Genomic DNA, 25,281 nt, shown 5'->3' on the forward strand with positions numbered 1-25,281 from the left:
AAACAAAACCATTTCCATCTTCATGAATAATCACATTTTGCACGGTAACTATGGATTGATTTTGTGGGGGCTTTGCTTTGCATTTTAATGGAAAGTAAGTGTTTTCCATAAACCTTGTTGCTTCTTGCATTTTCCTTCTCTCTCTGTGTTCCTGATCACGTCTCTGCTTTGACACACACATGGAGAAGAAGCTCCTTTCCATGCTGGGAGAGATTATTGACTTCTGTTCCGTGCGTGCCACAATCAAGAAAGAAGACCACAGCATATTACCAAAATCTGCTGTGTACAAAATAACGTCAAAGTCAGCATACTGCTCAGTTTATTTATTTTTGATTTTTAATGATTTATGCTCTCCAACACATTTGCCAGTTTCTAAATTAAGCGTGGTTGGAATGTTTGAATAACAGACTTCCACATAAAGTTTGGCTTCAGACCTGAAAACACACAATGACCAGATTTAATGTGTGTGTTTTCCTTCAAAGGGAGAGAATTTATGAAAATAATAGCTTTGGATATTTGCTGGAACGGTGGACACGGGCAACTGCACACTGAACAGGAACATTCTTGTACCAACATGCATTGCACAATAAAATGAAAAATGTGGATGCCTTACTCAGGGTTAAAGGGGTTTGCCTTCTTCTATGTTTCATACCATTCCTCATTTTATGTAAGATACATCAGCTTTTAATGTGTTTAAAAGATTTTCATCCCTGCCTGTCAACGGAAACATATTTATGAAAAGTCTCAAGTTTGGAGCTATACTTAGACAATATAAATGCCAGAGTGAACCATGATTTAGATAAATTGTATACTTTATCTGAGCCAATGCATCCTATTCAAATAACCATTACGTCGAATTGATTTGATTAAAAACTTTCCAGAGATAAAATAAGTTAAAGATGGTTGCACACCCAACATGCAAACTCAACTAGATTACTTATTATGCAATGTGCATTAGCCTTTAAAAGACTAAAGTGTGGTTAGCTTGGCAAGCTGTGGTTATGATTTATGTCCAAAAATTATAACACTCAAAAATGATTTGTTATTTTGTAAACTAAAACACAAAGTCCTTTCTAGTTGGGAATCCCCAAAAGACATTGAAAAATGTTAAAATAGATTAGAGCTGATTAGACTGCAGAAACAGCAATGTGCCAACACAACTACAAGTGGTTGTACCATAATGCCTGTATAGCCTGTGGTTAATTTAGTCTGTTTTAAACTGTATGACTAAAAGACATCATCCAACTTTATTAGTTATGTTTATAAATGTCTTGCTGCCTGTTGGAGGATAAGATCATTACCACTCCAAAGTTTGAGTGGTAAGTTTGTCCCTCAAGCCAGAATGGAATTACCTTGGAATATCTTAGCAGGATAAACTTGCCTACTCTGCTTTTTTGCTCTCCAATGACACAATTTACACCTACCATTACTAAAGCTAACTCAATGTACCTTAAACTGCTTACTTTGTCTAATCAATTCTCAAATGTGTGTTCATCTGTGGTTTAAGTTAAAGTAATATCATGTGATATTTTTTTCAGGATGAGTGCTGCTTCAGCTCAGTTGTTAGAGTAGGCACTCTTTGAAAAGAAGCTACAGTTCTAGTCCCACTGGTTGCTGGTTGGACTCCCGATCCTGATGCTGTTTGGTGTATGTCGTCTCCCACTCTCTCTCCACAAATTTCCTGTCTCTCTAAAGTTGTCTTATCCAATAAAGCCCATTGAATACAAATAGAAAAATACAGTTACACCTAATTTTTATAGTTTTGGTCACAAGTCCTATGAATTATGATAACATTTGTATTTGCCAAGTCAATAACTTTAATCTGGGGATCTGCTTTAAATGAGGTGTGCTAAGGGTTTTGGAAATGAAAAAGGCAAATGGTAAACTGTTAGTAGATCACAGACTATCAATCACAATTGACAGGCTGGTTCATCTTTCTCCAACTGTTCTTGCTGTGGTTGTATACTCAAAATAACCTACAATTTTGGTTGCTTAATATTGTCTTTACCAACAAAGTAGTTTAGATAATATTGGCAAACAGTTGGCTTGGTTATCATAACACTGTTCCCAGATCTCAGCAATTACTTTTGTGAATCCAATATTTTCATACTTCTGAATTTCAGTTGTTGGTTTTTCATTAATTTTGTGGTGAGTGAACCTAGGAAGGAACAAATTCAACCATAGCCCTGATGATTACACCCATTCTTAAACGTGAAATGTGTGTACTTTAAAACTCTTTTCCAATAGCATTTCAAGTTTAAAGACAAATAAACTAATTTGATACCTCTTCAGACCCAGTATGTATGTCTGTAGCTCTAACCTTTGATTACAACATTGACCATGCACAACTATACAATTATCTTGAGATTAATTCACAAGTACAGTATCTCTTTCAAAACTAAAATCATATTCCAATATAAAATTTTAGCAATAAACTTCCACACTGAGTCAAATGGGAGTTTATTAGTTCTCATGAGTTGTAGCTGAGTAGAAATATCAGTGCAGCACTCGACAACATATCCAGCAACATATCAGTTTAATGTTAAATGAATTGAGGAAGGATCTTTGCAGTTAAAATGTGTTTACTTGCTACTGTCTGTTAACGGAATTGCAAAAGCATCTGGATAGATGATACTGCTTGAAGGTAAGGGAGTGGAAATAATCTATGCTACAGTGAAATAGAACCAAGGTGTTTTAATGTGAAACACACTGTTATGATGTTTTTTGTTGTCAACACACCAGCATTGAAGCTTTTTTTTCTTTTTAAGAAAAAAAAAGATGTTTGAAGGAATGAGGGGTAATTTTTCTAAAAGACAAATTTTCAGTCAGAGTTTCTAAAAAGTAATTTTCTTTACACTTAGTACAAAAAAAGACATCTCTACCCGTTAGTGCTTTGTTTTAAGATACTATAACATAAATAAACAATTTATTTTCAGTGTTCAGAACAGACAGTTCCAGTGTGACTGGAAAACTAACAAACTCCACTCTATTCCAGTTGGCAGCAGAGGGTTTAACAGTTCTCCACTCATATTTTGGCGCACCCCAACGCACCAATATTACAAAATGTTCTTCATTTCTACAAACATCCGACATGAGTCCCAGTCAGGTTGGGAGTCATTCAATGTAAAGATTCACCTTTGCTCCCCTTTAGTGAAAATACAACAAAAAATTTGAAAGGTTTTCAATCAAAGACTTGACCAATCTCTCACAGACATTTCGATCAACTCCCAGGTTACTGCATTTCCTTTCCATGCACAAGTCGCTTGAGAATTTTAGCTGTAAATCCAACAGTGCAATGCACAGTTCCCACCAAGGATTTCATTCATTATCTGTAGTCCCATCTTCACTGTGGAAAGATCAGTACATGAGCACAATCTCTATGTAACAGTAAAGTTCTGAGGAATTATCTACTGATACCTAGCATTTATTTTCTGAAAAGAAATTAGATAGATTCTGCTGTGCAAAACATTGCCATGAAGAGCTGATAGTGTAAATTCCATTCTTTTGTTTCAAAATCGTTCACTGGTCCATGTCACACTATAATCTCCCTTGCTTGAGTCTTCCTCGTTTAGCTAGTCCTTGGCGCCTCACTTCCTGGCACTGAGTTTTTGGCGTCCTTTATTTGCAGGTAAACACCTCCGTCCTCTCACTGCATGTGTTGCACTTGACAAAGCAGCACCATTGGAACTTACAATTGCACTGCCACACTTTGGTGTACTGGTGTGTATTGTATCCCCGCCCACAGCACATCAGGTCACAGCCATCTGTATGTGGTGAGGTGCGGTTGCACAAGCGTCCCTGGGTGCCCACGCTCCCCGTTGCAGCGTCCTCCTCACAGTAATTGGGCGACCTCTCAATGTAGACAAGGTCAGTCTCCATGGGCTTGCGGTAGCCCTGAGTCTGCTTCACCTTAAGGTGTGTGGGCTGACGGAGTCGACTAGCCCGGACCACCTCCACATGAACTGCTTCGTTGTACTTGTCTTTGAGTATGTAGCCAATCTCACGGAATTTGGGAAGTGTAGTCCAACAGGTCTTGGTGGTGCAGGAGCCCGAGACACCATGGCACTTGCACTCTAGCTTCATCCTTTCTTCTAGTACCTGGAGAGCAGTAGAGAAAAACAGAACAAATGTAGAACTGTCACAAATATGGAAGTGAATCCCAAAATAATACAAGGACAGATGTCAAATTCCGTACTATATCTCTCATGTTCCATTGGTCAGATTTTGAAATACCAGCTGATTTTAAAATTTCTGAATTCTATATTTATTAATCAATAATGTTGTGTGTGAGAAAATCAACACACAATGTCATACATGGCAAGCCAAGATTCCCAAATATATCAGATCAACCAAGATATTTCTTGAATTGATAGCAATGGGGCATTTTTTTTATCTGGAACTATAATCCTGGTAATTAATCATTGTGCTGATGATTAATTCTTCAAAGTCAGTGCATTTATGTCACAGATATTTAAATTTGGCATCCAGAAATTTGAAATCTGGCTGGAGTTCTGGGTGACACAACTCTTTGAAGAATAGAAGCATATCACATGTGTTTTTTGGTAAAGAAGGGCAGGCAATTGCATGTCCTGATGGAGGGGAAAAAAACTCTTACTGGTAATATTCCATTATGTTCTCTTCAACCTTCCTTTAACCACATCAAAGGCAGAAAAACAAACATGGATCTCATACAGCTAGCAATCATCATGGGGTAATTTTAAGCAGCACACAGCTGGATTTAAGATTCATTTGACTGCTTTAACACTATGTGACTAGTAAAAAAGCAAATGTTGCCTCATGCTTGAATGTGGATCACAGTTATAGACTCATGCTTTAAGTCAAAGACTCATTGAAGCTAAATGGGTTTAGGTAATGCCCTTAATCAGATTAAAATGTATCTTTTTGCTTATCTCTAACATACAGTATGGTACACCCGGCAGAAAGTCTTCTCTTTGCTTCCTAATACTGGGGCATGTGGGAAATCTTGTGTACTGTCAGCAACATTGAATTGTTGGTACACTGCAACATGGGACTAAAACAGTGCAAAACTTAAGAACCCCAGAATTGCTTGAATGAAGCATGTGTCATTGTATAAGATCTGAGTTAGGTTGGCAGGGCATTTTTCCAGTGCAGCTTTTTCCTGGCAGCTTGCCTTGCTAGCAGCACAAGTCATCATTTCTATCAGACACTCACCAAATGTACACCAAAGTTGTTCAATATCAATGTCTTACTTGTCCATGCACTCATGTGGTCCTGCTTTCCTGATTTGAGGACATCTGATTGAAAAAACATGAGCTCTGCGACTTCTTAAAAGTGGGGTCAGCTGTCAATCTTGCCTCTGATGTTGATTCAGATTGAGGATTTCCAAAAATGTATAGCACAAAACCACAAGGAATTCCTGGCATAAGGGGTCTGACGGATGCATGGAAACATTTACTTAAACTGTGTCGATCAAAGCAATCTGATCTGATACTAATTAGTTCAATATGACAAGCCTCCCATCCAAAGATCACTCATCAAGATGAAGCCCCTAAGCAAGATGAAAGAGATCTGGTGACTCTGTTTTTTTACATACAATTTAGTCATGGATTTGACTGTTTTTGGCCGTTTTAAAAAATATATATATATATATATTATTATTATTATTATCAGTCATTAGAAAACAAAACAACCAAAATCTCATTGGTGGCACAGCTTCCTCCAATATCACAATCAGGATAATTGTTATCAGCTCATAAATTGTTGTGTTCTGCTTTTCCTAGACAAAATGTCATGGCATTTGATCAACCTTAAATAAACAGGGAAACAGTGGCTTTCTAAAAAAGCTCCAAAAAGAAGATAATCATCTGCATAAAAACTGTGTATTCTGAAAAGCCAACAAAGGTCCCATTTACACATATCATATCTTTTCAAGAGTATTAAAAAGTTCCAAACAGATGGCCTGTGTTGGATAACAACTCATGTCAAGTCAAACAGTTGTGATTTATGTTGAACTATAAGCCATATTAAAATGCTTGTTGGGTGGAGCCTAGCAGTCAAACTCAACATTATACAAATGTTGTTGCTCAATTGGTTACAGAAGTCAGCGACAGATTAACCTGTTCCTATTTAGAATACTGCTTAGACAACAAAAACAAACAGATACAAAACGTATAAGTTACAAACAAATACTTTAACCAATCAGCCAGGCAAGCTAAGAATGCATTAAAATCAGTAACTTCTGCATGGCAGCAGTTTAGCTTCAGCTTATCAACCAACATGTTTTCAACGATCAGTCTTTACCCTATCGTTGTTAATCTATCTCGGATTCCTTGATGGATGTAATATTTTCATTTCCAACAGCTATCTATTTAGGTATTTATTTGTTAGTTGGGTGAAATAAGCAACAGTAAGCTTGGCCAAAATCCTATAAATACTTTCCAATTCTAAGAGATATTTTGCAACTTGTGATTTCAGCAAAGAGGAGGTCTGACTTCTGCACATCCCTGTAGACTCCAAAGTTTTTAAGCCTCAGCATGACAACAGCAACAGCGCAAACTAACTCCAACTCTAAGAGTCCAACATGCCAGCACCCTGGCATACAGATCAGACCCTATCAGCCTGCTGTGTTAACACCAACATTGTCGCCCTGCTTTCCCACACTGAATAGACGCAGCCAAATGGCAGTGACATGTTTTGGTATTGTGCAGAGAACTGCAATAATATCCTGTTCCTGACTTAACACTTTATAATTCCATGAAAGGAGTTGGAGGGCGAAATGGCAGTTGTCCATGTGGCAGCCACAAGGCCCCATTTCCCCAGTGGACAAAAAAAGCCAAAGTTATTAATTAGATCCATTTGTCAACATAACATCATTTTTTCTCTGTTATTTACCCTCACACTCTTTCTCTTTCTCCTTTTCTTTCCTCCATGACTGTTCGTGAATGTCAAATAGCAAACACACATGCCCATAATGAAGTTTGCCAACACAATCTCTCAGATATAAGAGGTGGCCTCTTAGAGTGGAAAGAAATGTCAATAATTGGCTGGAGCAAAACAAGCTGCTGAAAGGAAGGCTGGGTGATCAATCACTTGTGAACTTGGTCAATCACAGGCCTTTGTCACATGACAGTGTGTGACTATTAGCTCCTTATTTGGGACTGTTTGCTTCTCTGCAAAGGGAACACATTAACACGTGTTTGTGAATCCATGTTTCAAAGCATACGTGTATCTCAAGCACTGAGCCATGTAAAGTTTTGAGTTTTAAATGGAAGAGTTCAAGTCATGTAATTTTCAAAGACTAAATCGGAGAATTATATTTGGTTGAATACGAAGAAATATTTCCATCATTTTGCCCCTTATTTTTTTACTGATTATTAACACATTGTATTCAAGTGATTTATGACATCAAACAAGCTTTAATCAATGAAAACAAATCAATACATAAATCTACCTAAACTAAAAGAAATAGACCAAAATTGTTATTACTCCTGGATAACACTTGGAAGTTCTGTTTACCTTTCTCCCGGCCTCATTGTTATGTAAGTTCATCAGGCGACGTGGAGTCTTTTTAATCTCGCGGGCATCCACGAAGCGTCGAGAAAACTCAATTCCGTACTTTATATCAGCCGAGCAGCCTCCCCACTTCCAGCCTTCCTCCTGATTGTAGTAGCCCTGCTTCTCTCGGTCGCAGCCGCATTGACTCAGGTTGCCCTGACTGCACGCTGCGGTGATGGCGTGGGCCACCCCTGCCGCTGTGATGGCGTAGGTGAACGCTGCTTCCCGACTGCCTGAAAGAAAAAAAAGAGATTGGTCTTGAGGGATACTTAGATGAGATGGTATGTAAACTTTTTTTTTGGATTACTAGCACTCAGAAGATTTTGTACATCTTTCACTTTTAAGATTGCTAATTAAAAGTCAAGTGTAGAATCCATTCCAATTATTTAACCCCCCAAAAAAATTATGAGAAAAATCTGGCAAAAGTGATCCATCCATCCATTTGTACCTTTCCTACATCCTCCCATAACTGAACAAAGGTAGCTTCTGCAACAAAGGTTCTGACGTTGATAAAAAGCACAGCATTTCCAAGTCTGCTGCATCTCGTTGATAAGCTTTGTGTTTTTCCTTTCCCTTTCTCTAACAGCTTCCCTCGTGCACCTTGGAAGAAATGCGGTCACATTTACAAACCGCAAAGTCCTTGGACTCAGGCTGCGAGAGTGCAGTGTTGGAATTCCAGAGTGAGGAGAGCTGGTCTAGGTGCTGTCCAAAGTGCTGAATTCCTCTACAGGAGCACCTTGTGCTGCTGCCCACACTGAAAACAGCTGGGGTCTGCAGGTCGCTCTGAGGCACTTGCACACAAGAAAGGAGACACTCTTGGAGCCAGAAAGTACAGAGACTCCACAAGGTAAGATTTTATCTCCTGAACAAGAGATGTCTTTTACCTGTTCTGATCTACAGTGTCCTGCTGAGATAAAGTATAACCATCTTATTCAGACTGCATATGTACCTCCAACTAACCGTGTCACCCTCAAGTTGAAAAACTGCTACAAGTCAAGAATATGTAAGTAAAAATAAGACACAGTTTCAGGCTTCTAGAAAAGCTAGATATTACATTTATGATTCAAATTAATATTTTTTTTTATCACCAAAGTCTGTCCCAACTAATTCACACTGCTGCAACTGATATTTTATTGTTGTTTAAGTTGATACAACCATACTTGCCCATAGAATAATTAATTATTTAGTGTATAAATGTCAGATATAAAAATATAGATATTTTCCAGAAAAACAAAGAAACCAAAAGGATGTCTTAAACTAGTCTGGTTCCCCAACAAATGTAATTCATAATGAATAAAAAAAAAGAGAATAAAACCTAAACCTTAGATCGAAAGGCTAAAACCTGTGCTTTGTCATAGATTATTTGTTAAAATAGTGATAAAAGATTAACTGTTACTGACACATGTTCATTTTTTTTTACTTAAAGTTTTGTTGCACATTAAACAATAATGTGTTTGTATTTATGGAATAATGTCACTAAATGACTTAATCAGAATTGGTGTGGTATTTGAGATCAATATTGATACAAATGACAAGTCTTACTTGTGTAGCCAAAAGGTTGCTGACAAACCTCCATGCCATACCATTCCTAGCTCTTCCTAAAATGTTAAGAGTCATCCAGTACTACCCTCCTAATGGCTGCAGAGGGCTGCCTTAAAAAGCCTTCCCCTGCTTCAAAACAGACTGTGGGCTATTACTACCACGATCTCCCTTCAACTGGCAGTAATCTGTAAGAGGCCGAGCAGCAGAAACAAGGCTAACCACAATGCACTGAGCAATGTTTTGTAAGTCTTTTGATCTACGTTGTGTAATGTATTCAGTTACATTTTTGGGAATTTCTATAGGTAATATGCTCTTTTATTTGTACTTTCAAGAGCAGAAAGCTCCCTTGTTGATGTATCATTTGGCAAAGGCTTTTAAAGAAACAGCCAAGAAGCCTGTACGATTACTTTGGCAACAAACTTCACTGTATTTCTCCTGATCCAAAGAACAACTCCAGGAGTCTGGACATGTGACTTGATGTCACTTCTCGCTGCAGAAGAAAAGCAAAAGATTTAAAGGACCAAATGAGGTCAGACAATTCATAGAGGCGTATATATGGTTATAATTATTCTCTTGTTGTGACGAGTGAATGGTGTACCGTCATCCCACCAGTTAAATCAGATTTCACTTTATTGGATTTCCTATACATGTCACATGGGGCAGGTTTAACAAATATTCTCCAAAGGCTGCAGAAATACACAAAATGCTCTGTGAGCAAAAGTGAGCTACAACAGTTCTCAATCAGCTGAAACATTCATGTTTGGAAGAATTCATGTTTGGAAATATTTAGTACCTACACTACATAGACTGTCGCTCTTTACCCCAAATGCTAATAATGAGCAACGTTGATTTTTGAAGCAGCACAGTACAACAATAAGGATGAAACAACAAAGATCAACAAATGGAATAGACTGGGGACGACGTCATTTTGCCTGACTTTTTCGAATTTTAAAAGTGAATAAATGCTCAATCTGCTTGTTTTTTTGTAACTGTATTTAAGTGTACCACACAGAGCAATCAAATGTACCAACATCAGCTACTTAGCCTAAGCTGGCCTTTTTTAAAGAATAAAGCAGAATAATAAAATATACTTATGTGTTGGGGTATTTACCTATTGCCTTATTTTAAGCTTCCTCTGAACTGCTTACTTGCAGTCAATGCAGCTGTTTTTGAAACTCATTTCCTCTTTCTACCTCAGAGGGAGTTTTTGCACCTCTTATTCTCGTCTCTGAACTCCCTAAGACGTTTTCACCCAAAGCCACCGTTAATTTCCTATCTTGGCACTGGTGCTGCAGAGCTAATTCCACGGCCACAAATTTGCCCGGTGGGGACTGACTCACAACCACTTGCCTCTTTGGTAAGCTGCAGAGCTGTGCCCCACCAGCTTGTGGTAACGTTCTGCTACCCCCACCTCACACAATGTAGACGCACAACCGTGATGTATGCACATTCACACACATACATGTAGACGCAGATGCTCGGACCCGCCACATAATAAAAATACACAACACACTCTCACTTCCCTCCGCCCTCACTCACACACGCTGTAAAAAGCACATTTGCACTAAGACGCACAAACAGAGCGTCACTGTAATGTTTAAAACAGGATAAAGGCAGTATCCAGAGAAAGGGTGGTTCCCTGGGCCATAGAGGCATACCCATTTCTGGGCCCATTGAGTTGGGCTGCTCATGAGGAAAATGATGATGATGATGGGGCTTGTACTGGTTGTCACCCCCTGGTGGGTCTGGCACTGCCAAGGCTCAGCCTGGCCATGATGAGGACAATTACACAAGCCATGGAGCTGCAACGATAAAGACCCTTTTTTCTTTGTGCATTGAGCCAAAGAAAACATTGGAAATCAGATTTTTTAGCACTTAAATGTGTTGTGTATGGAGCATTCAGTGTTCCTCCTGCCCCTTTAATCCAAATAAAGTCATATTATATAAGACAATTCTGTAAGCAGAAACATAAAACCAAAAATCCACTCCATACACATGCAGAGTTGTACTTGAACTGTAGTTAGACTTATTTCCAGCTTGTAAAAATGCAATGTAGAAATAGAAAATATATTGTGTTGCAATAAAAAGACGGAAATCAAAGGACCAAAGGTTGATTGTACTGTCTAAAACAAATGTGGCAATATTACCAGGAGGACAATCCCTTTTTAACTACAATACTCTGCTGTCTTGTGTTGCATGTCGTGCGTGGAACATCGTTTCATCACCGTACCCTCAGGAAAGCCCTGCCTTGCTTAACAGCCGTGCAGTTGATGAAATGCGGAGGGGAAAAAGCACCCATAACAGCAGCAGAGGCTGGCCCCAGAGTCCTGACAGCCCTCCAGGAGGAACCACCCTGGGATAGCCTCGCTAGCTGCCAGTGGAAAATTGGAGTGACCAGAAAAACCTCAATGAACTTGGAAACATCCAGGAGAGAAGAATGGGGGAATATTAAACCAGATGTCTAATGGAGTTTAGTGGCAAGTGTCTGCTGCACTATCCAAGAAAGTAGGGAGGAAGAAGATCAGGCTGGCTCCTTTTAAAACAGGTACCAACGTCATAAAACAAGCAGAAAATATCCTATTGTATCCCTGCGTCAGAGACTCAAACCAAAGATGTATCACAGGCTTCTGACTCAGGGTGCCTCGGCCTTCACATTCTCTGACCACACCGCTTTGGACAGCGGCCCCTGCTGCAGCGCCCAGCGTGTCTTTTGACCATCTGCTGAAAGCTGGGACGCAAAAAGAAATCTCTGGATGTAGTGGCTCGCCGCTAAGACGACAATCTTTGTTTAGAGCCGGAGGCAGGCACACCACTGGACAAATTTCACATGACACAGCAAGGGAGATTTACAACTGACGACTCTGTACAGGCTGCATTGATGTAGTTTGGGCAAAAGCTGATGTAGTAACATGGCTGCTGACCTCAACAAGCCTCGCTTTCTTCACCTTTCACAAGAAATGTCAGGCTACGATGCTGACAAGGTAGGAAAAGGAAAATATATACCATGGTCAAGAGGCTGTTGAGTCTGTTTCTGTAACCAAACATCATGGTGTCATCTTGCATCTTACACCCATTTTTGTATTTCTCTGACACCATACTTAGCTTTTAGCTTGTTAGCTGTATGTTTTGTATTTGGCACAGAAGAAGCTTCTGAAAACTAGGGTTGAATTATTTTTTTAGTGTCAGCACACTAAGCCACCAATCTTGATTCTGATTCTTACCATTAAAAGTTGCACAATCCCATTAGCTGCCTGAGCAAATTGCAGTGAAACCTGCAGATTTATAGCTGTACAAGATGTTAGTTCTTTCCAACAGAGGTGAGGAAAGATCTCAAAATAACAATAATTATGACACTTGACTGTAGATCTAACTAGACCTTACCATTTTGTTATATTATTTGAAGATAATAACATTAATCTCCCATAAGGAAGCATTTGACAACAGTCGGAAGTATAAAAAAAAACTTCAGACAGAAAACCCGGAGCAGAACCATCCCATTGGTGGAAAGTCATCTGCTGCCAAGAAAGAGAGAAGAATAGGTATAGAGACAGTGACACACAGAAACAAAAATAATACATAATACAGACTGAAAATAGCATTGCCAATAATAATGGTAGAAATATGACTATAATTGGCAGTTACAACAATAATCATCATCATGTATGTCTAAGAAGATAAGAGATGAAAGGCAGCAGATAACAGAGTGGCTGGAAAGATGTAGTTTAGGCTGTAGTTCTGTCAGGGCCCAACAAGAGGTAAAAAAACACACATGCACAAACACACACAGACCGGCAGAGCCCAGCAGTGCAGATGAATGGCCTCTCTACGCAAGACGAGCCTGTCATTGGAGCAGTGAAGGGGAAAGCTTTTTAAAGGCCCCCCCCCGCCCCCCCCCCCCCCCTTATCCCCGGACATGCACTCACACCCCGGGGACAGAGGAGGATTGGATTGCATAAGAATTACATCTCACCAGCGCTACAACACACAGCAGTTTTAGAGCTTCATCTCCATTAAGCACAAGGACATCCTGTCATGGGGTAAATGGCACCGCAGTGAACAAAGGGGAAAGTGTCACCTGCTGGTGGCCAGGAGCCTTTACACTTGTAGTGACCGGATGGCATCCACACAACAAGAAAGTTTTATGTCAGTCCTGAAACTCATTTTTTCTAAATTACCAGCCAACTACAATGAGAAGTGGTCAGATGGAAAGTTAGAGAATTAAGAATTTCTTCTTTCCGGAGCCCTATTCACTGACTTTTGTCATATTTTAGTTGAAGGATTTTCCTTCACATTCCCCCTACTCCCTCTACCTTCTCGCACTTCCACTCACCCAAACAAAGTGTTATATATAAAGATAAGAATGTCCATAATATTCCATCAAAAAAAAGAAATAGTGAACTTTTTGCTGAAAAATATGAAACTGTCCACCAAAGACAATCCTCAAAACAGCGACTCAAATAGGTATCTGATATGCATAAAGCACTGAATATACATACAAAGTTAAATACAATGCATTTCCTCTCACTCTTCACTTATAGAATGAAGTTTTGACACCCAAAATACTGAAAACAAGCTCCAACCAATGTGTGCTGGCTGGTGCTGGATCTGTGACTCCAGGGCCCCTTGAAAGGGGAAGAAAGTTGGAGGAAAACCCCTCGCTTTGTATACCAATCACTGAACTGACTAATGTGCGCTCTACTACTGTTTTCCGTTCCGCTTTATGTACTGTTGCTATGAACATATGCTCCCGGCAAATTATAGACAAAGTTGTGGTCCGTGAGGTTTGCAGCTTGAGGAATTAGCACAGCCATGTTCCTGTACAATAAAATAATATTGTTTTACCAGAGCTAGGCTCCACATTGTCAGTGTACTCACATCATGAAGCAAGGGAAGTTACATGCTTTGGCACAACAGCTCACTGTAGGGTCCCAACGTTTGATTCATATAATCAGGAGGGCTTTGAGCAGTAAAGCTAAAACAATTATGAGGGTGTTTAACGTTGCTGGTACCAAATGCTGAGAGTCTAAATAGGCTGCCTCCCAGGCAAAGAAAATTGGTCTGACAGAAACATCTCAAAAGCTTTCTCTTCCCTGATCTCCCCGAGGTGGAGATAAAGCATTTTGTTGAATACCGAGACTTGCTAAAACAAGCACAAATCCTTCCTCCCACTCTTTCATCCTAATAATGAGACCGAATCCGGACCTCACCTGCTCAGATCTGGAAAAACTGGGCCTGTATGTGCTCTACTTGCTTTTCATCAAGTTCATTTGAGGACAATGTTGAGGATTTTCCTCAATTTCAATCTCATTTGACTTTCTTTCATCTTCAATGGGAACATAGTTACTGAGATACATATCAATCCCACATCATATCATTCAACTTATCATTACCATCATGACTATAATCAGCAAGTCAAATGTGCCACTGATGATATGTTTTAGCTCTCATTACAAAAGAAACCTCCAGACCAAACATTTCCATTTTAGTTGATATTCACCAAACCCTCAACTAAAACCCCGGGTCTCTTAATATCCTCTCCCTCCTACCAGTGTCTCTAAACCACTAGCTCTCCCTCTCTGTGCGCTCTCACCTACGCGGGCCAGCAGCGGTGTGATTGTTGGCACATGTAAATGTCCAGTGGCGGCCCTGCGTGTAGAGAATACAGTGATCGGCCTGGGATTGTGTGGAACAAAGCGCGCTGTGAGATTACAGTTGATCCTCTCGCATCCTGTTTCCTCCTGCGTCTAGCAGCACTAGCAGACACAGACAGACGCAGATCCCACCGATAACACAGCGTCGATCGGGAGGGGGAGGGGTGAAAAATTGGGGCCTGAGGGCCAGAGTCCAGGACGACCCCAGGCCACGTCAGCAGACAGACGGTGGGTGGGCAGGAGAGAGAGTGAGAGAGAGAGACAGAGAGAGACAGAGAGAGACAGAGAGAGAGAGAGAGAGAGAGAGAGAGAGAGAGAGAGAGAGAGGAGAAACCCCTTTCACTTATGTACGGAAAACTTCCCAACATTGTCCTGGAAGTTTGCATGTGTAAATACATAACTCTGAATCTGCTCACTCAACTCTCAACTCAACACTAAAAAATATTGTTTCCTGCAGGCCTCTTACTGAAAAGAGTACATAAAATGGGGATGAACTGTAGTGTAAATACAGCAGGACGTAGTTTGAAACAAACACCTGGAGCAGGTGGGTTGGGTTGCTCGTTGAGCAGTTTTGCTGCCTGAAACTCTTACTGCTGGTTTTGTTGCAAGTATTATTTTTTCTACTGTCCCGTTGTTTTTTTTCCTGTGAAAACTTCATCATACATGTTGTACTGTTGTTCTCCTGGAAACTGTCATGATTCCTGAAGCCTGCTTCTTCTACACATGCCACCCTGTTTCACCAAAATCGCTCCATTTTACCAAAACTAAACAGAGTTTTAAGAGCCCATCCAACCCTTAAAATATCCTGCAGTGATGGACATGTGGAGGAAATTCTGGGAAATATCGGAGCCTAAGTGTCCCGGAATTGTCTGGAACTCATGTGTAAAATGGGCTAGAGAGAGAGAGAGAGAGAGAGGGGTGAGAGAGAGATAAATTGACAGGGACCCCAGCACCCGACACACCCACAGTCTGAGACAGAGACCGAACTGATGAATGAACAAGCGAAGGGGATCTGGTGATGATAGTGCTATTTGGTTGCGTAGGAAGAGAGGCCTCACCCTAGATACCGACACATGTTGTGGGCAGGGGAAGTGAGGCGAAACATTGGGAGAAAGAGAGTAAGAGATGACCTTTACTGAGCCGTGATGACCACAGCCCACACACTGTAGAACAACAACGCATCAGAATCCCCTATCAGATATAGTTTGGGGAATGATCCTACATGTTTGGACACACACATACACGACTGCTCTGTTTCCTCTGGACTCACACAGAGGTGGGCAGAGAGGATTACTGCTACCCACATCTCGATGGGCTGTAAAACAGGCCTTTTATCCGCCGTCGTTCCACCATAACACAAAGCATGCATCATTTCCACTCTGTTATCCAATGGTATAAAGTACTGGAAGTGAATCTGCAGATTTGCTGGTATCTTGGCACTAAAACGCATGAGAGAAATTTCATCTTTTTGTTAGAATGATGAGGATTAAGACAAATATGTTTTTATCTATTTGGGATAACAGAATGTAGCCAATTATTACTTATGTTAGTTGAAAACCACAATTTGCGTGTAGGGTGTACAACCAAAAAGCAATTAATCCCACAAAGGGAAAGACCTTGGCGGCAGTGAGATGATTGATGGTATTCTGTTAGAGTTCACCCGTGTCAAAGTATCCAATTGAAAAACCCAAGTTTTGAAAGATGAAAATTTGTCTGTCTCTATTAATCATAAACACTCATGAAGAACTGACTAAGTTCACATGTCAAATAGTTTAACACAGTCATTTTTCCTATCAAACATTTAACATTGACGCTTCACTCTAATTATGATAGCCTTTTAATTATGTGAAGCTAATTTCTCTTCTAAACAATTAATAAATCCTCATCTTTATAATGCTGGTGCTAGAGTTACATTGTACAGCTGACATATTTGTTTCTAAGAAAATAATGTTTTCCTTAATTAATATTTCATCTTGCATTTACGTTACGTTCGTCAAAATGAGGAAACAAAGCTGAAGTGTAACCACACGGTCATTAGAATAGATTTTCTTGTCCGTTCATTATTAGCCTTAGGTTAGACTGTGATGTTGTACTCGCATACTGCGGGGATATGATTTCACCACAAATGAACATCAACTGATTCCGAGAAAGGTGAAGGAGCTCAGCCAGTAAATTTATAATCTGCAAGGATTTTGTTATCCTCCAAGGAGAAGCTTGTTGTGGGAGAAGAGAAGTGGGGAAAAGCAAATACATTTCTTATTGAAGTCATAAGTAATAAATTCGATGTCAGGATCATGATCATAAATTATGGCTGCCAATCTTTTTTTGAACGTGAACGTTTGCCCGAGAGAATAAATGTAAAGCCACTGTCATCTGCTAAAGTGATCTGAAATGTAAAATAATGACCTTTAATTTGTACCTACTCAAGAAAATTGATTGACACCAAAATTATTTTCAAATAAGAGCCAAGGACATTTAAGAATATTTGTTATATGACTTGTAACAGTAAGTACAACAGTATGTAATAATAGCTTAAGACCAAAACTAGTGTAAATATGTTCTGCAACTCTTTCCATCCAAACTGAAGTCCTCCCTCCTTAAAAAAATCAGCTTGTTTAGAAATGGTATGGAATATAAAACCCCAAGCCGCAACTCCCCAAAACTTGAACCAAATCCTTTATGAACTCATCCCCCAACTATGTTTCACCTGTGGATACAAGAGTTCTGAGTTATGTCTGACTCTATCTCTCACTGTGACCTTTCCCCTCCTCCATGAGGGAGCTTTGCTCAAAGGACTCCAGCATCTCCAGCTCCCTATCAAATACGTGCCTGCCTGTCCGGGAGTTCTTTCCACACTAGTGGTTTTCAATGAACCTGCTGATTTTAACATCCTTTGTCTGACTAGACTCTAGTTTGGCCCCTGCAGTCGTGTTCTCCTGGCAGGTGGATCACCCAATGCCTTCACTACGCTTCTTAGAGTGGATTGGTGAATAAGGGAGGAAGGGATGTGATACTTCAATTGGAATGAGAAAATACATTCCCTTTATTTGCCAATCTCCCTTCACCCCCAGCTTTCACAATTACAAAACATGCTTTTCTTACTTGGTCTATGTATTGCTGCAACACTTTTTAACTCCCTCATCAAATATAGCAGCATTGTCTGAGAACCAAAACTTCCAAATATGAGTCTAGGTACCACTCTAGTGTCAGTTTGACTAGTGCATGGCTCCACATTCAAGTCAGTTATAATAATTATACAATGTCTGGATTAAACCTTCAAAGATTAGTCATGATAGCAGTTATAAGCATTGTCTTATTGTCCAAAGTAAACCTTGCCTACAAATGTAACATTTTCTGTCTTCTGAATGGGCAAAAATCTTGAACACATGGTTCATGTTGGAAAATGGCTACCATTAGTAAGGTTTTAGTCAACATCAAGTTCTGGTTAGGTTAAGAAAAAAGACCATGGCCCAAACCAACTGTGTTCTAACAAATGTATGCTAGTTCAATAACTTATGTATGTTTTGTCTCTAACAAACTGTAAATGATGTAACTAATCACTCGCCCCTGACAACGCTGCTCTTCCTGAAGACTTTGAAGGGAAAACTGACTGACTATTCAGACAGACATCTCTTATACTTCTTCTGTTATCCTGCTCTCATCCTAAAAGTTTGTTGTTTGTAGTCATAAAACACAGCTTGGGGCAAACACTCAGTGTCTGACGTAAAAATGAGAGAGAGAGAGAGAGAGAGAGAGAGAGAGAGAGAGAGAAAAAAAAACTGAAAAGAAACCAGAAGGTATGATGTAGGTCACAGAGCAAAACTGAATTTCTCTTCCCGCTTTTCTGAGTTTTTGTGTCATACATGATCATAAAATGTATTTTGTACAATTGTATCTAAGAAAGACGATCCAGTCACCTTCAAACCTAGACATATTAAATCCTTTATTTTGGCACACCTAAAACAATAAACAACAGTACTCCTTCTGCAGCAAAAGGCTTACCTGCTCAAGTGCTGCATCTATTCTTGTGCAATGAGCCAGAGGCAACATGATTGAACTTTTGTAATATTTCACTGCTGGCCCAACAAGAAACCTCTTTCAGATGAAAGCATGAATCTGGGCGGTGACAAACTGGCTGGAAAGTCAAACAGAAAGTAACCAGAGCAGGCTGTTTCATGACAAGGGGGCCAGTGTTGGGCCTTTGATGCTGAGTGTAGCTGTTGAAAGGTGTCCATTTTCAAGCTCTAATCGCCAACATCAAGTGCACTGCAAACTGATCAGAGCTGTAAGGTGTTCCAGAGCAGGTCTTTTAAGAGAAGGGCATCTCTATCGCAGGTGGTTAAGCAAAGGAATGTCAGATAGTATACAAGATTAATCTTTTTCTAGTCAAGATGTGTCATTAAGAAGAAAAAAGTGTATCTGAAAACTAATGCTAATATCATTTAATAACTTATACAGCCCTTTTTAAAACAAGAGTTCATAAAGTGCTTTACAAATGCCAAATCAGGTTGGTAAGAATTAAGTACAGTAATATATCAATCTAAGTATCAATTTATCTATCATGAAACCAATGTAGAGATGCCAAGATTGGGGTTATCTGATGTAATCTATAAAAACAAGTTAGAAGCTGAGTTCTGCAGGCAAGGGAGAATTTTGAAAGAACAACTGTCAGTGTTAAAAGTATTGGTTTTACTCTGGAGATGTTACATACTCTGGGTGGAAAGATAACTAGACAACATTTTCTGTATGTGCTCAAAGCTAAGATAAGAAACAAACCCACAATATCTTAATATTCTGGTATTGAGTCTATGTTTTGCATACAACTCACCTAGGCCACTCTCATTAAGATTGATTGAGTTGAAGAAAATGTTGTGTCATGGAGCCCACTGTCTCCCCTGCTAAGATATATATCTGTGCATCATCTGCGTAGAAATCAATTCGGTCAGGTCGACCTAAGATTGAACCTTAAGGTACACCATAAGTGATGTGAGTAGTGAACAATGTAATTTTTTGTGGTAACTGAATGCATTTGTTTTAAAATGTATGAATAAAACCAAGTTCACTGTCTGTGATGACAACCCAATTTGATTTAATAGTATATACGTATGCCACAGGAAAAAAAACGTGTTCATGTAATAGTGCATGTTTGTTAAAGTTGAGGTATAGGACAAAGATCAATGGCTTGATCTAAAATGCACCATCTTATGATTCGAGATTTGGAATAGAAACCACATGGGGCTTTTGATGCTTCACACACGGATGAACACACTTGAATATACACAAACAATTTTGCAGTCATGGAATCAGTCTCAGCAGAAATATGTCAAATTGAATGTTTCATCTGTAAATTCAGGCCAAGTATTATGATTGGAGGATTGACCACTTTTGCCATTCTTATCCTGCAAACCCCTCCTTCCCTCCTGCCTCGCTGATGGATCTGTCTGTAATCTTATTATTACTTCTTAATAGACTGCAACAAGCCATTCACTAACACCCGTTTCTGTTAGCACAGGATAATTCATTCCACATTTTCACAGGCTGGAGGTACCAAGTCATGCCAACACCAGAGCAAGGCACAGGGGGAGGACTGCTAAATCTGCTTCTGCAGAGGAAACAGAGACGTGCTTAAATTGCCAGTTTCAAATCTCACTGCGAGTTTATGGAGTTGTTCTCCAATTTGTCAGTTAGAGCATAACAAGGAAGCCAACACTCTTAGCAGAACAGAGAAACTGTTGAGGGATACAGCTGAAACAAGAATGGGGATACTTAAATGTTTCCATCAATCCATCTTTCCTCAAGCCTTGTGTTCAGGCAACGGGGGCAGTCCCAGCAGAAGCCATCGTCTGAACTGAAAACACTTTCTGTTCACAGAAGAGTCTGAATTAAATATCAAATGACCAGCCTTTGAAACAGAATAACCACTGCTGAATGAAGATATCTCGTGCTTGGTAATGCTCAATAACCCAACTATTAATGTGTGCTCTCTTGGAAAGCAAATGTAATATCATGGAGCAGCTCCAGAACAGAAAGACTGCCTCCAAGCTCAGGCAGCACAGAGAGAATGCATTAGACTTGCGGTCGGCTGATCTTTAGCTCTTGAAAAAATGCCGACATCTCCTCCCTCCAGTCCAAAAGTAAGACTGGATCAGAGAGCGAGGGGGGAAAGGTTTAGTGTTCATAATTTGGGGGATTTGAATAAAAAACTTAAATGGGAGCGGAACGGGAATAGCTTTTCCCCACTACTTGATTATGATGATGTGGGAATTTGCAGATTGGGAGAAGGGATTGGAACATTTTGCTGAAGGAGTGTATTCCATGATTTCATATGCCATTCTAAAGAATTCCATAATACACTGAGACATGGTCAGAAAACAAAACATGGATACATCTTCAATCAAGAGCAACAGACGCTGGAAAACTATCACAACTGTGAATTATTGGCACTCTGACAATAAGGTGTTAAGAGAAAACAATAAATTGCCCATTTTTCCGCAGTTTCTAACTGCCATGGGAGTTCTGCAGTAGCTGTGGTGTCTGCGGTCTCACGAGTAACTGGTGGGACACTGCTTTAAAATACAAGTCATGTCAGTTCCAAATCAACAGCACCAGAGTTTAGGATTGTGACCCCATTGTCTCAAGATGCGAAAGCTGGTCACACACGTTTCTACAAAAGCATCAGTTCAACCCACCCGATCTATCCCACCAAGCCCTCACCTTTAAGCATTTAAGCATAATGAAAGATCAGGGAAGCTGTGATTGTGGCCTAGAGTTATAAAAAACAATGTTCTATTTACACAGTATTCGTCCTCCAAGAGGAAAACTGCATCCTTGAACATCCTGGTTGTAAAACTATCACATAAATTAAGTCCTCTTAGCCACTATCCACATAAGCAGAATGTTTATAAGGAATACTCTGCACTTTTTCAAACAAACTTTATTTACTTTAGAGAATCATTTTATTTTTGGTAGGCAAAAATATAAAGGTGGTGTACCGCTAACACAAGGCTGTTCTTCATAGTTTAGCAGTCCTTGACAGATCTCAATGAGACCTGAAGAGCAACCTGAACACATCACCAGGCAAACACAAGCAATCTCTAGTATTAAACAAGTTAACCATTATTTTAGAATAAATCACAGTACAGTGATGATAACCACATTATCCAGTATAAATGTCCTGCTGTATTACCTATGTTTTTGTAAACAATTTGTGAAGAGATACTTGTCAATGATTGTAAAGAACATTTCAGGTGCTTTCACCTTTAAAAGGTATTTGAGGAGCAATATGTTACTCTGACACATAGAGTTTAAACTGATTCTGCAGTTCAAATTCAAAACATTGTTGAGCCCTGTCTCCCCCCTTCCTCCCTAGAGTCGATGCACAGGCGGGTTGCCATTTAGCAGATACAGAAGCTTCAGTGTTTAGCCAGTTCTACATCATGAAACCTTTATGCGCTCTAACCTCTCGCCTTTTTACCAAAGCATCTCCAAGCATTTCTGGTCGTGGAACTTACTAGAAATAAGCCGATGCTTTCATAGGTTGGGTAGAATCAGTTATATCTGAACCAGTTCATTCCACCACTGGGTGACTACAGAGAAGACTACTTTAGGGACTTAGGGAACTACTGTAGGGACTTAGTTCCCCATTGTAAAGGTAGGACCAGGCGCCTTACATCGGCAGAGCTTGGGTGGATGGACGTGCTGTTTTGGGTAGGATTATGACCATTCAGGCAGCTGTTCTCTCGATCATCTGCACAGGTTTGAGTGAATATGAAGAGGGGCCTGCCAGTGATGAGCTACAGTAGTCAATGCGTGATATAACAAGAGCCTTGTACCAAGAGGCTCTGACAGGTATAAGGTCTGATCTTCCTGATGTTGTACAAGTTATATCAATACAACCAAGCAATTGAGATAAGACCCACGTTCCAGGCAGACTGTGTGAGAATAAGTTCAGTTGGTCCAAGCTGGATATTCTATGGTTGCGTAGGGGGACTGGCTGGAAGGACTAGAAGCTCAGTCTTTGAGGTTGAGCCAAAGGCTCTTTCTTTAATCTGATATTTTATTAATATTAATAGATCATAATTGCCTTGTTGCACTCCTTTTCCCCTCCTAAGTTCTAGTTATCTATCATACTGATCACCAAAACATCAAAAATGAAAAACTTTGTTTAATCACAAAAATGATTGAAGTTGTATCAGGTGTGATAATATAGAGCTTGTAAGAACTTTTAAGTTTCTCATTATGTGTGTTGTCCCTCCAAAGTCGTAATTAATCATTAAATTAGACATTAATTTGAGCTGAAAGCAGTTGAGAAGAGATAAGTCGTGTTGCAGAAAGTTTAGAGTAAGTGTCCAGAATGAGGAGGAGAATATTTCTTAGTTCATATCAATTAAATTCAATACATCTTTTTTATCTGCCCAACTCGTGCTCCAGTCAGTAAGTTAATTTATTGTTCATCTTTGAACTTTTGGCTTGACTTTAACCACAGTTTATCAATAACACATTTACATCACAATATTACTTGTGTTTGAATGGGTGTGTTCTTTTTTAAAACTGTCCTTTGCCAGTGCATTCATTAATAGAGATCTTGCTAAAATCTGAATACTAAGATGTGAACTCAAGTTTCTTTTTGCATATTGATGCTTTAAGCAGAACAGATTTCTTGATTTTTTTTTAAACTATCTTTAACCTTTCGGTATTTCCATGAAGCTACACTGCAATCACAAAACCAATGCACAAGCTTCTGTTTAGACAGTTCACCAATCAAGCAGACAAAGAATTGCTGTATGCAGCCAGGGGTTCCACAAAATATGCCAACACTGTCAAAGAGTCACAGATGATGCGACATTTTCTCATGGAGGAAAAAATCTATTGAATTGAAGGAGGCAGGAAGTAACTGGTATTTCAGCACCCCCCTGTTAGAGCACAAATTTGCCCATTCTTGCACATTTCACAAAACTTCACAAAAAAAGCTACAGATTTCCAATGGAACAGTCAAGGGGTTTAACAATTGTCACAATTTGTAGTCCAAAACTGTACTTGGGAAACTTTACCACATTTTTTCTTGCCATTTATCAAATGAACATAGACAGATTTCCCATGAATCTGAACTAATTTAGCTTGCTAATAACTATACCTTCTTGTGTGATTTAAATATTGTAAAAGTGGGGCAAATTTGTGGTTGTGATCATGTAGACAATATAAGATGTTGGGCAAAACTAATATGCTTCTTATCCCCTGGTTATATGCACTGTGTTCATCAAAAACCCAAATCAATGATGTCTTCGTCATGGCAAATGAGCAAAATCGAGTTCCAAGTTGGTGTAAGGGGAGACGTCATCATTGGAATAGTGAAGAAGGCCACCAAGTCCCATCATTATTGGACAATCAAGGCTGCCCATATAGTCATCCATCTCTGACCAACCAGAACTGGACACCAGCAGTCATGTACTCAGTGTGGGCACATAACGCATTTAGTTGTGCAGATCCACTATGGAAACCAAAGAAGAGGATGAAAGGCGAGCGTGAAATTTAGATGACTCCATTATGGGAAGAAGACTTCTAAAGAAAAGTTTTTGCGCCACCAATGGGTTGAATGGCCTCAGTCACTTGGCATGTACATTAAATAGACAGAGATGAGTTTCCAGACCTCTATTAAAGGACAATGAGTGTTTGAATTTTCTTTTTTGTTTGTTTTAGTCTATGATTTTACTTTGGGTAAACAGTGAAATACATATAACCACAAGCATCAGGCCGACAAAAATAGACAAACATACCTCTTGTGAACAAGAACCTAATTTCAAACCCCCAATTTCAAAGAACTGACCAAAACGAAGAGGGAAAGGACATGTTGAGTGTTGGGGAAAACAACATGAGCTCCATTACAAAAGAAAGCACCACATTCACAACGAAGAGAGAACATGAAGAGGGAGATGGAGAGGGAGCTGGAGCTAATTCGGCTACTCCTTAAGAGGGGTGATTGTTAACAGAGCCACTGGATTATTTGCGCAGCCCATTCACGTAATGGCAAGTAATGGCAACAAAGCATCTTCTTAATGAAAGGAAATACATAAAAGTCCCAGTAAAACTAAAGTGAGGCAAAAGAGGTTTGTGGAATGCTAAGTCTCTCATACAAAAGCATCATAAATGTAAATGTTTGTCTGCTGTTTTTACGTGTATGAGCACACTCTTAGGAGACAGCCATCCATGGACACAACCAATTTTGCCCGATGAACAACAGATGTTTCCCTTTTTTGTGTTCGACAATGTTCAACACAACAACTAGTTGTCGCCACATTTGCGATATCATTTTTCAACCTTACGTCTTTCCCTTTGGGGCTTCCATAGCTTTTCCATAATTTTAGCATAGCCAACAAGGCTAACCAACAGGGTCACTGCTGAACATACATCAACAGAAACCAGAGCAAGCTGAAGACATACAACATGTCAATTGAAAAGAGTACAACTAAGACGGGCTGGAATCATCAGTATATAAAGTTCTCTCGATCATTGCCAACAAAAATGGTTATACAATAGAGAGTCAAATAGACTGTGT

At 39.6% G+C, this 25,281-nt stretch overlaps 1 protein-coding gene across 2 annotated transcripts in view; it reads right to left on the minus strand.

Annotated features, from left to right (window-relative positions):
* Positions 1 to 2,444: 2,444 nt before the first annotated feature.
* wnt7bb (wingless-type MMTV integration site family, member 7Bb) overlaps positions 2,445 to 25,281 on the minus strand; it is a 32,518-nt gene continuing 9,681 nt past the window's right edge. For both annotated transcript variants that reach the window (XM_065956999.1, XM_020660201.3), the window contains exons 3-4: positions 7,498 to 7,769; positions 2,445 to 4,098 (exon numbers count right to left, since the gene is read on the minus strand). In XM_065956999.1, coding sequence (XP_065813071.1) covers positions 3,619 to 4,098; positions 7,498 to 7,769 — 752 coding nt within the window. In that variant the 3' untranslated portion in view covers positions 2,445 to 3,618. The remainder of the gene's footprint in view (positions 4,099 to 7,497; positions 7,770 to 25,281) is intronic.

This window comes from Labrus bergylta, chromosome 7 (genome assembly GCF_963930695.1).
Source record: "Labrus bergylta chromosome 7, fLabBer1.1, whole genome shotgun sequence".
In the NCBI taxonomy this organism is placed as follows: Eukaryota; Metazoa; Chordata; class Actinopteri; order Labriformes; family Labridae; genus Labrus; species Labrus bergylta.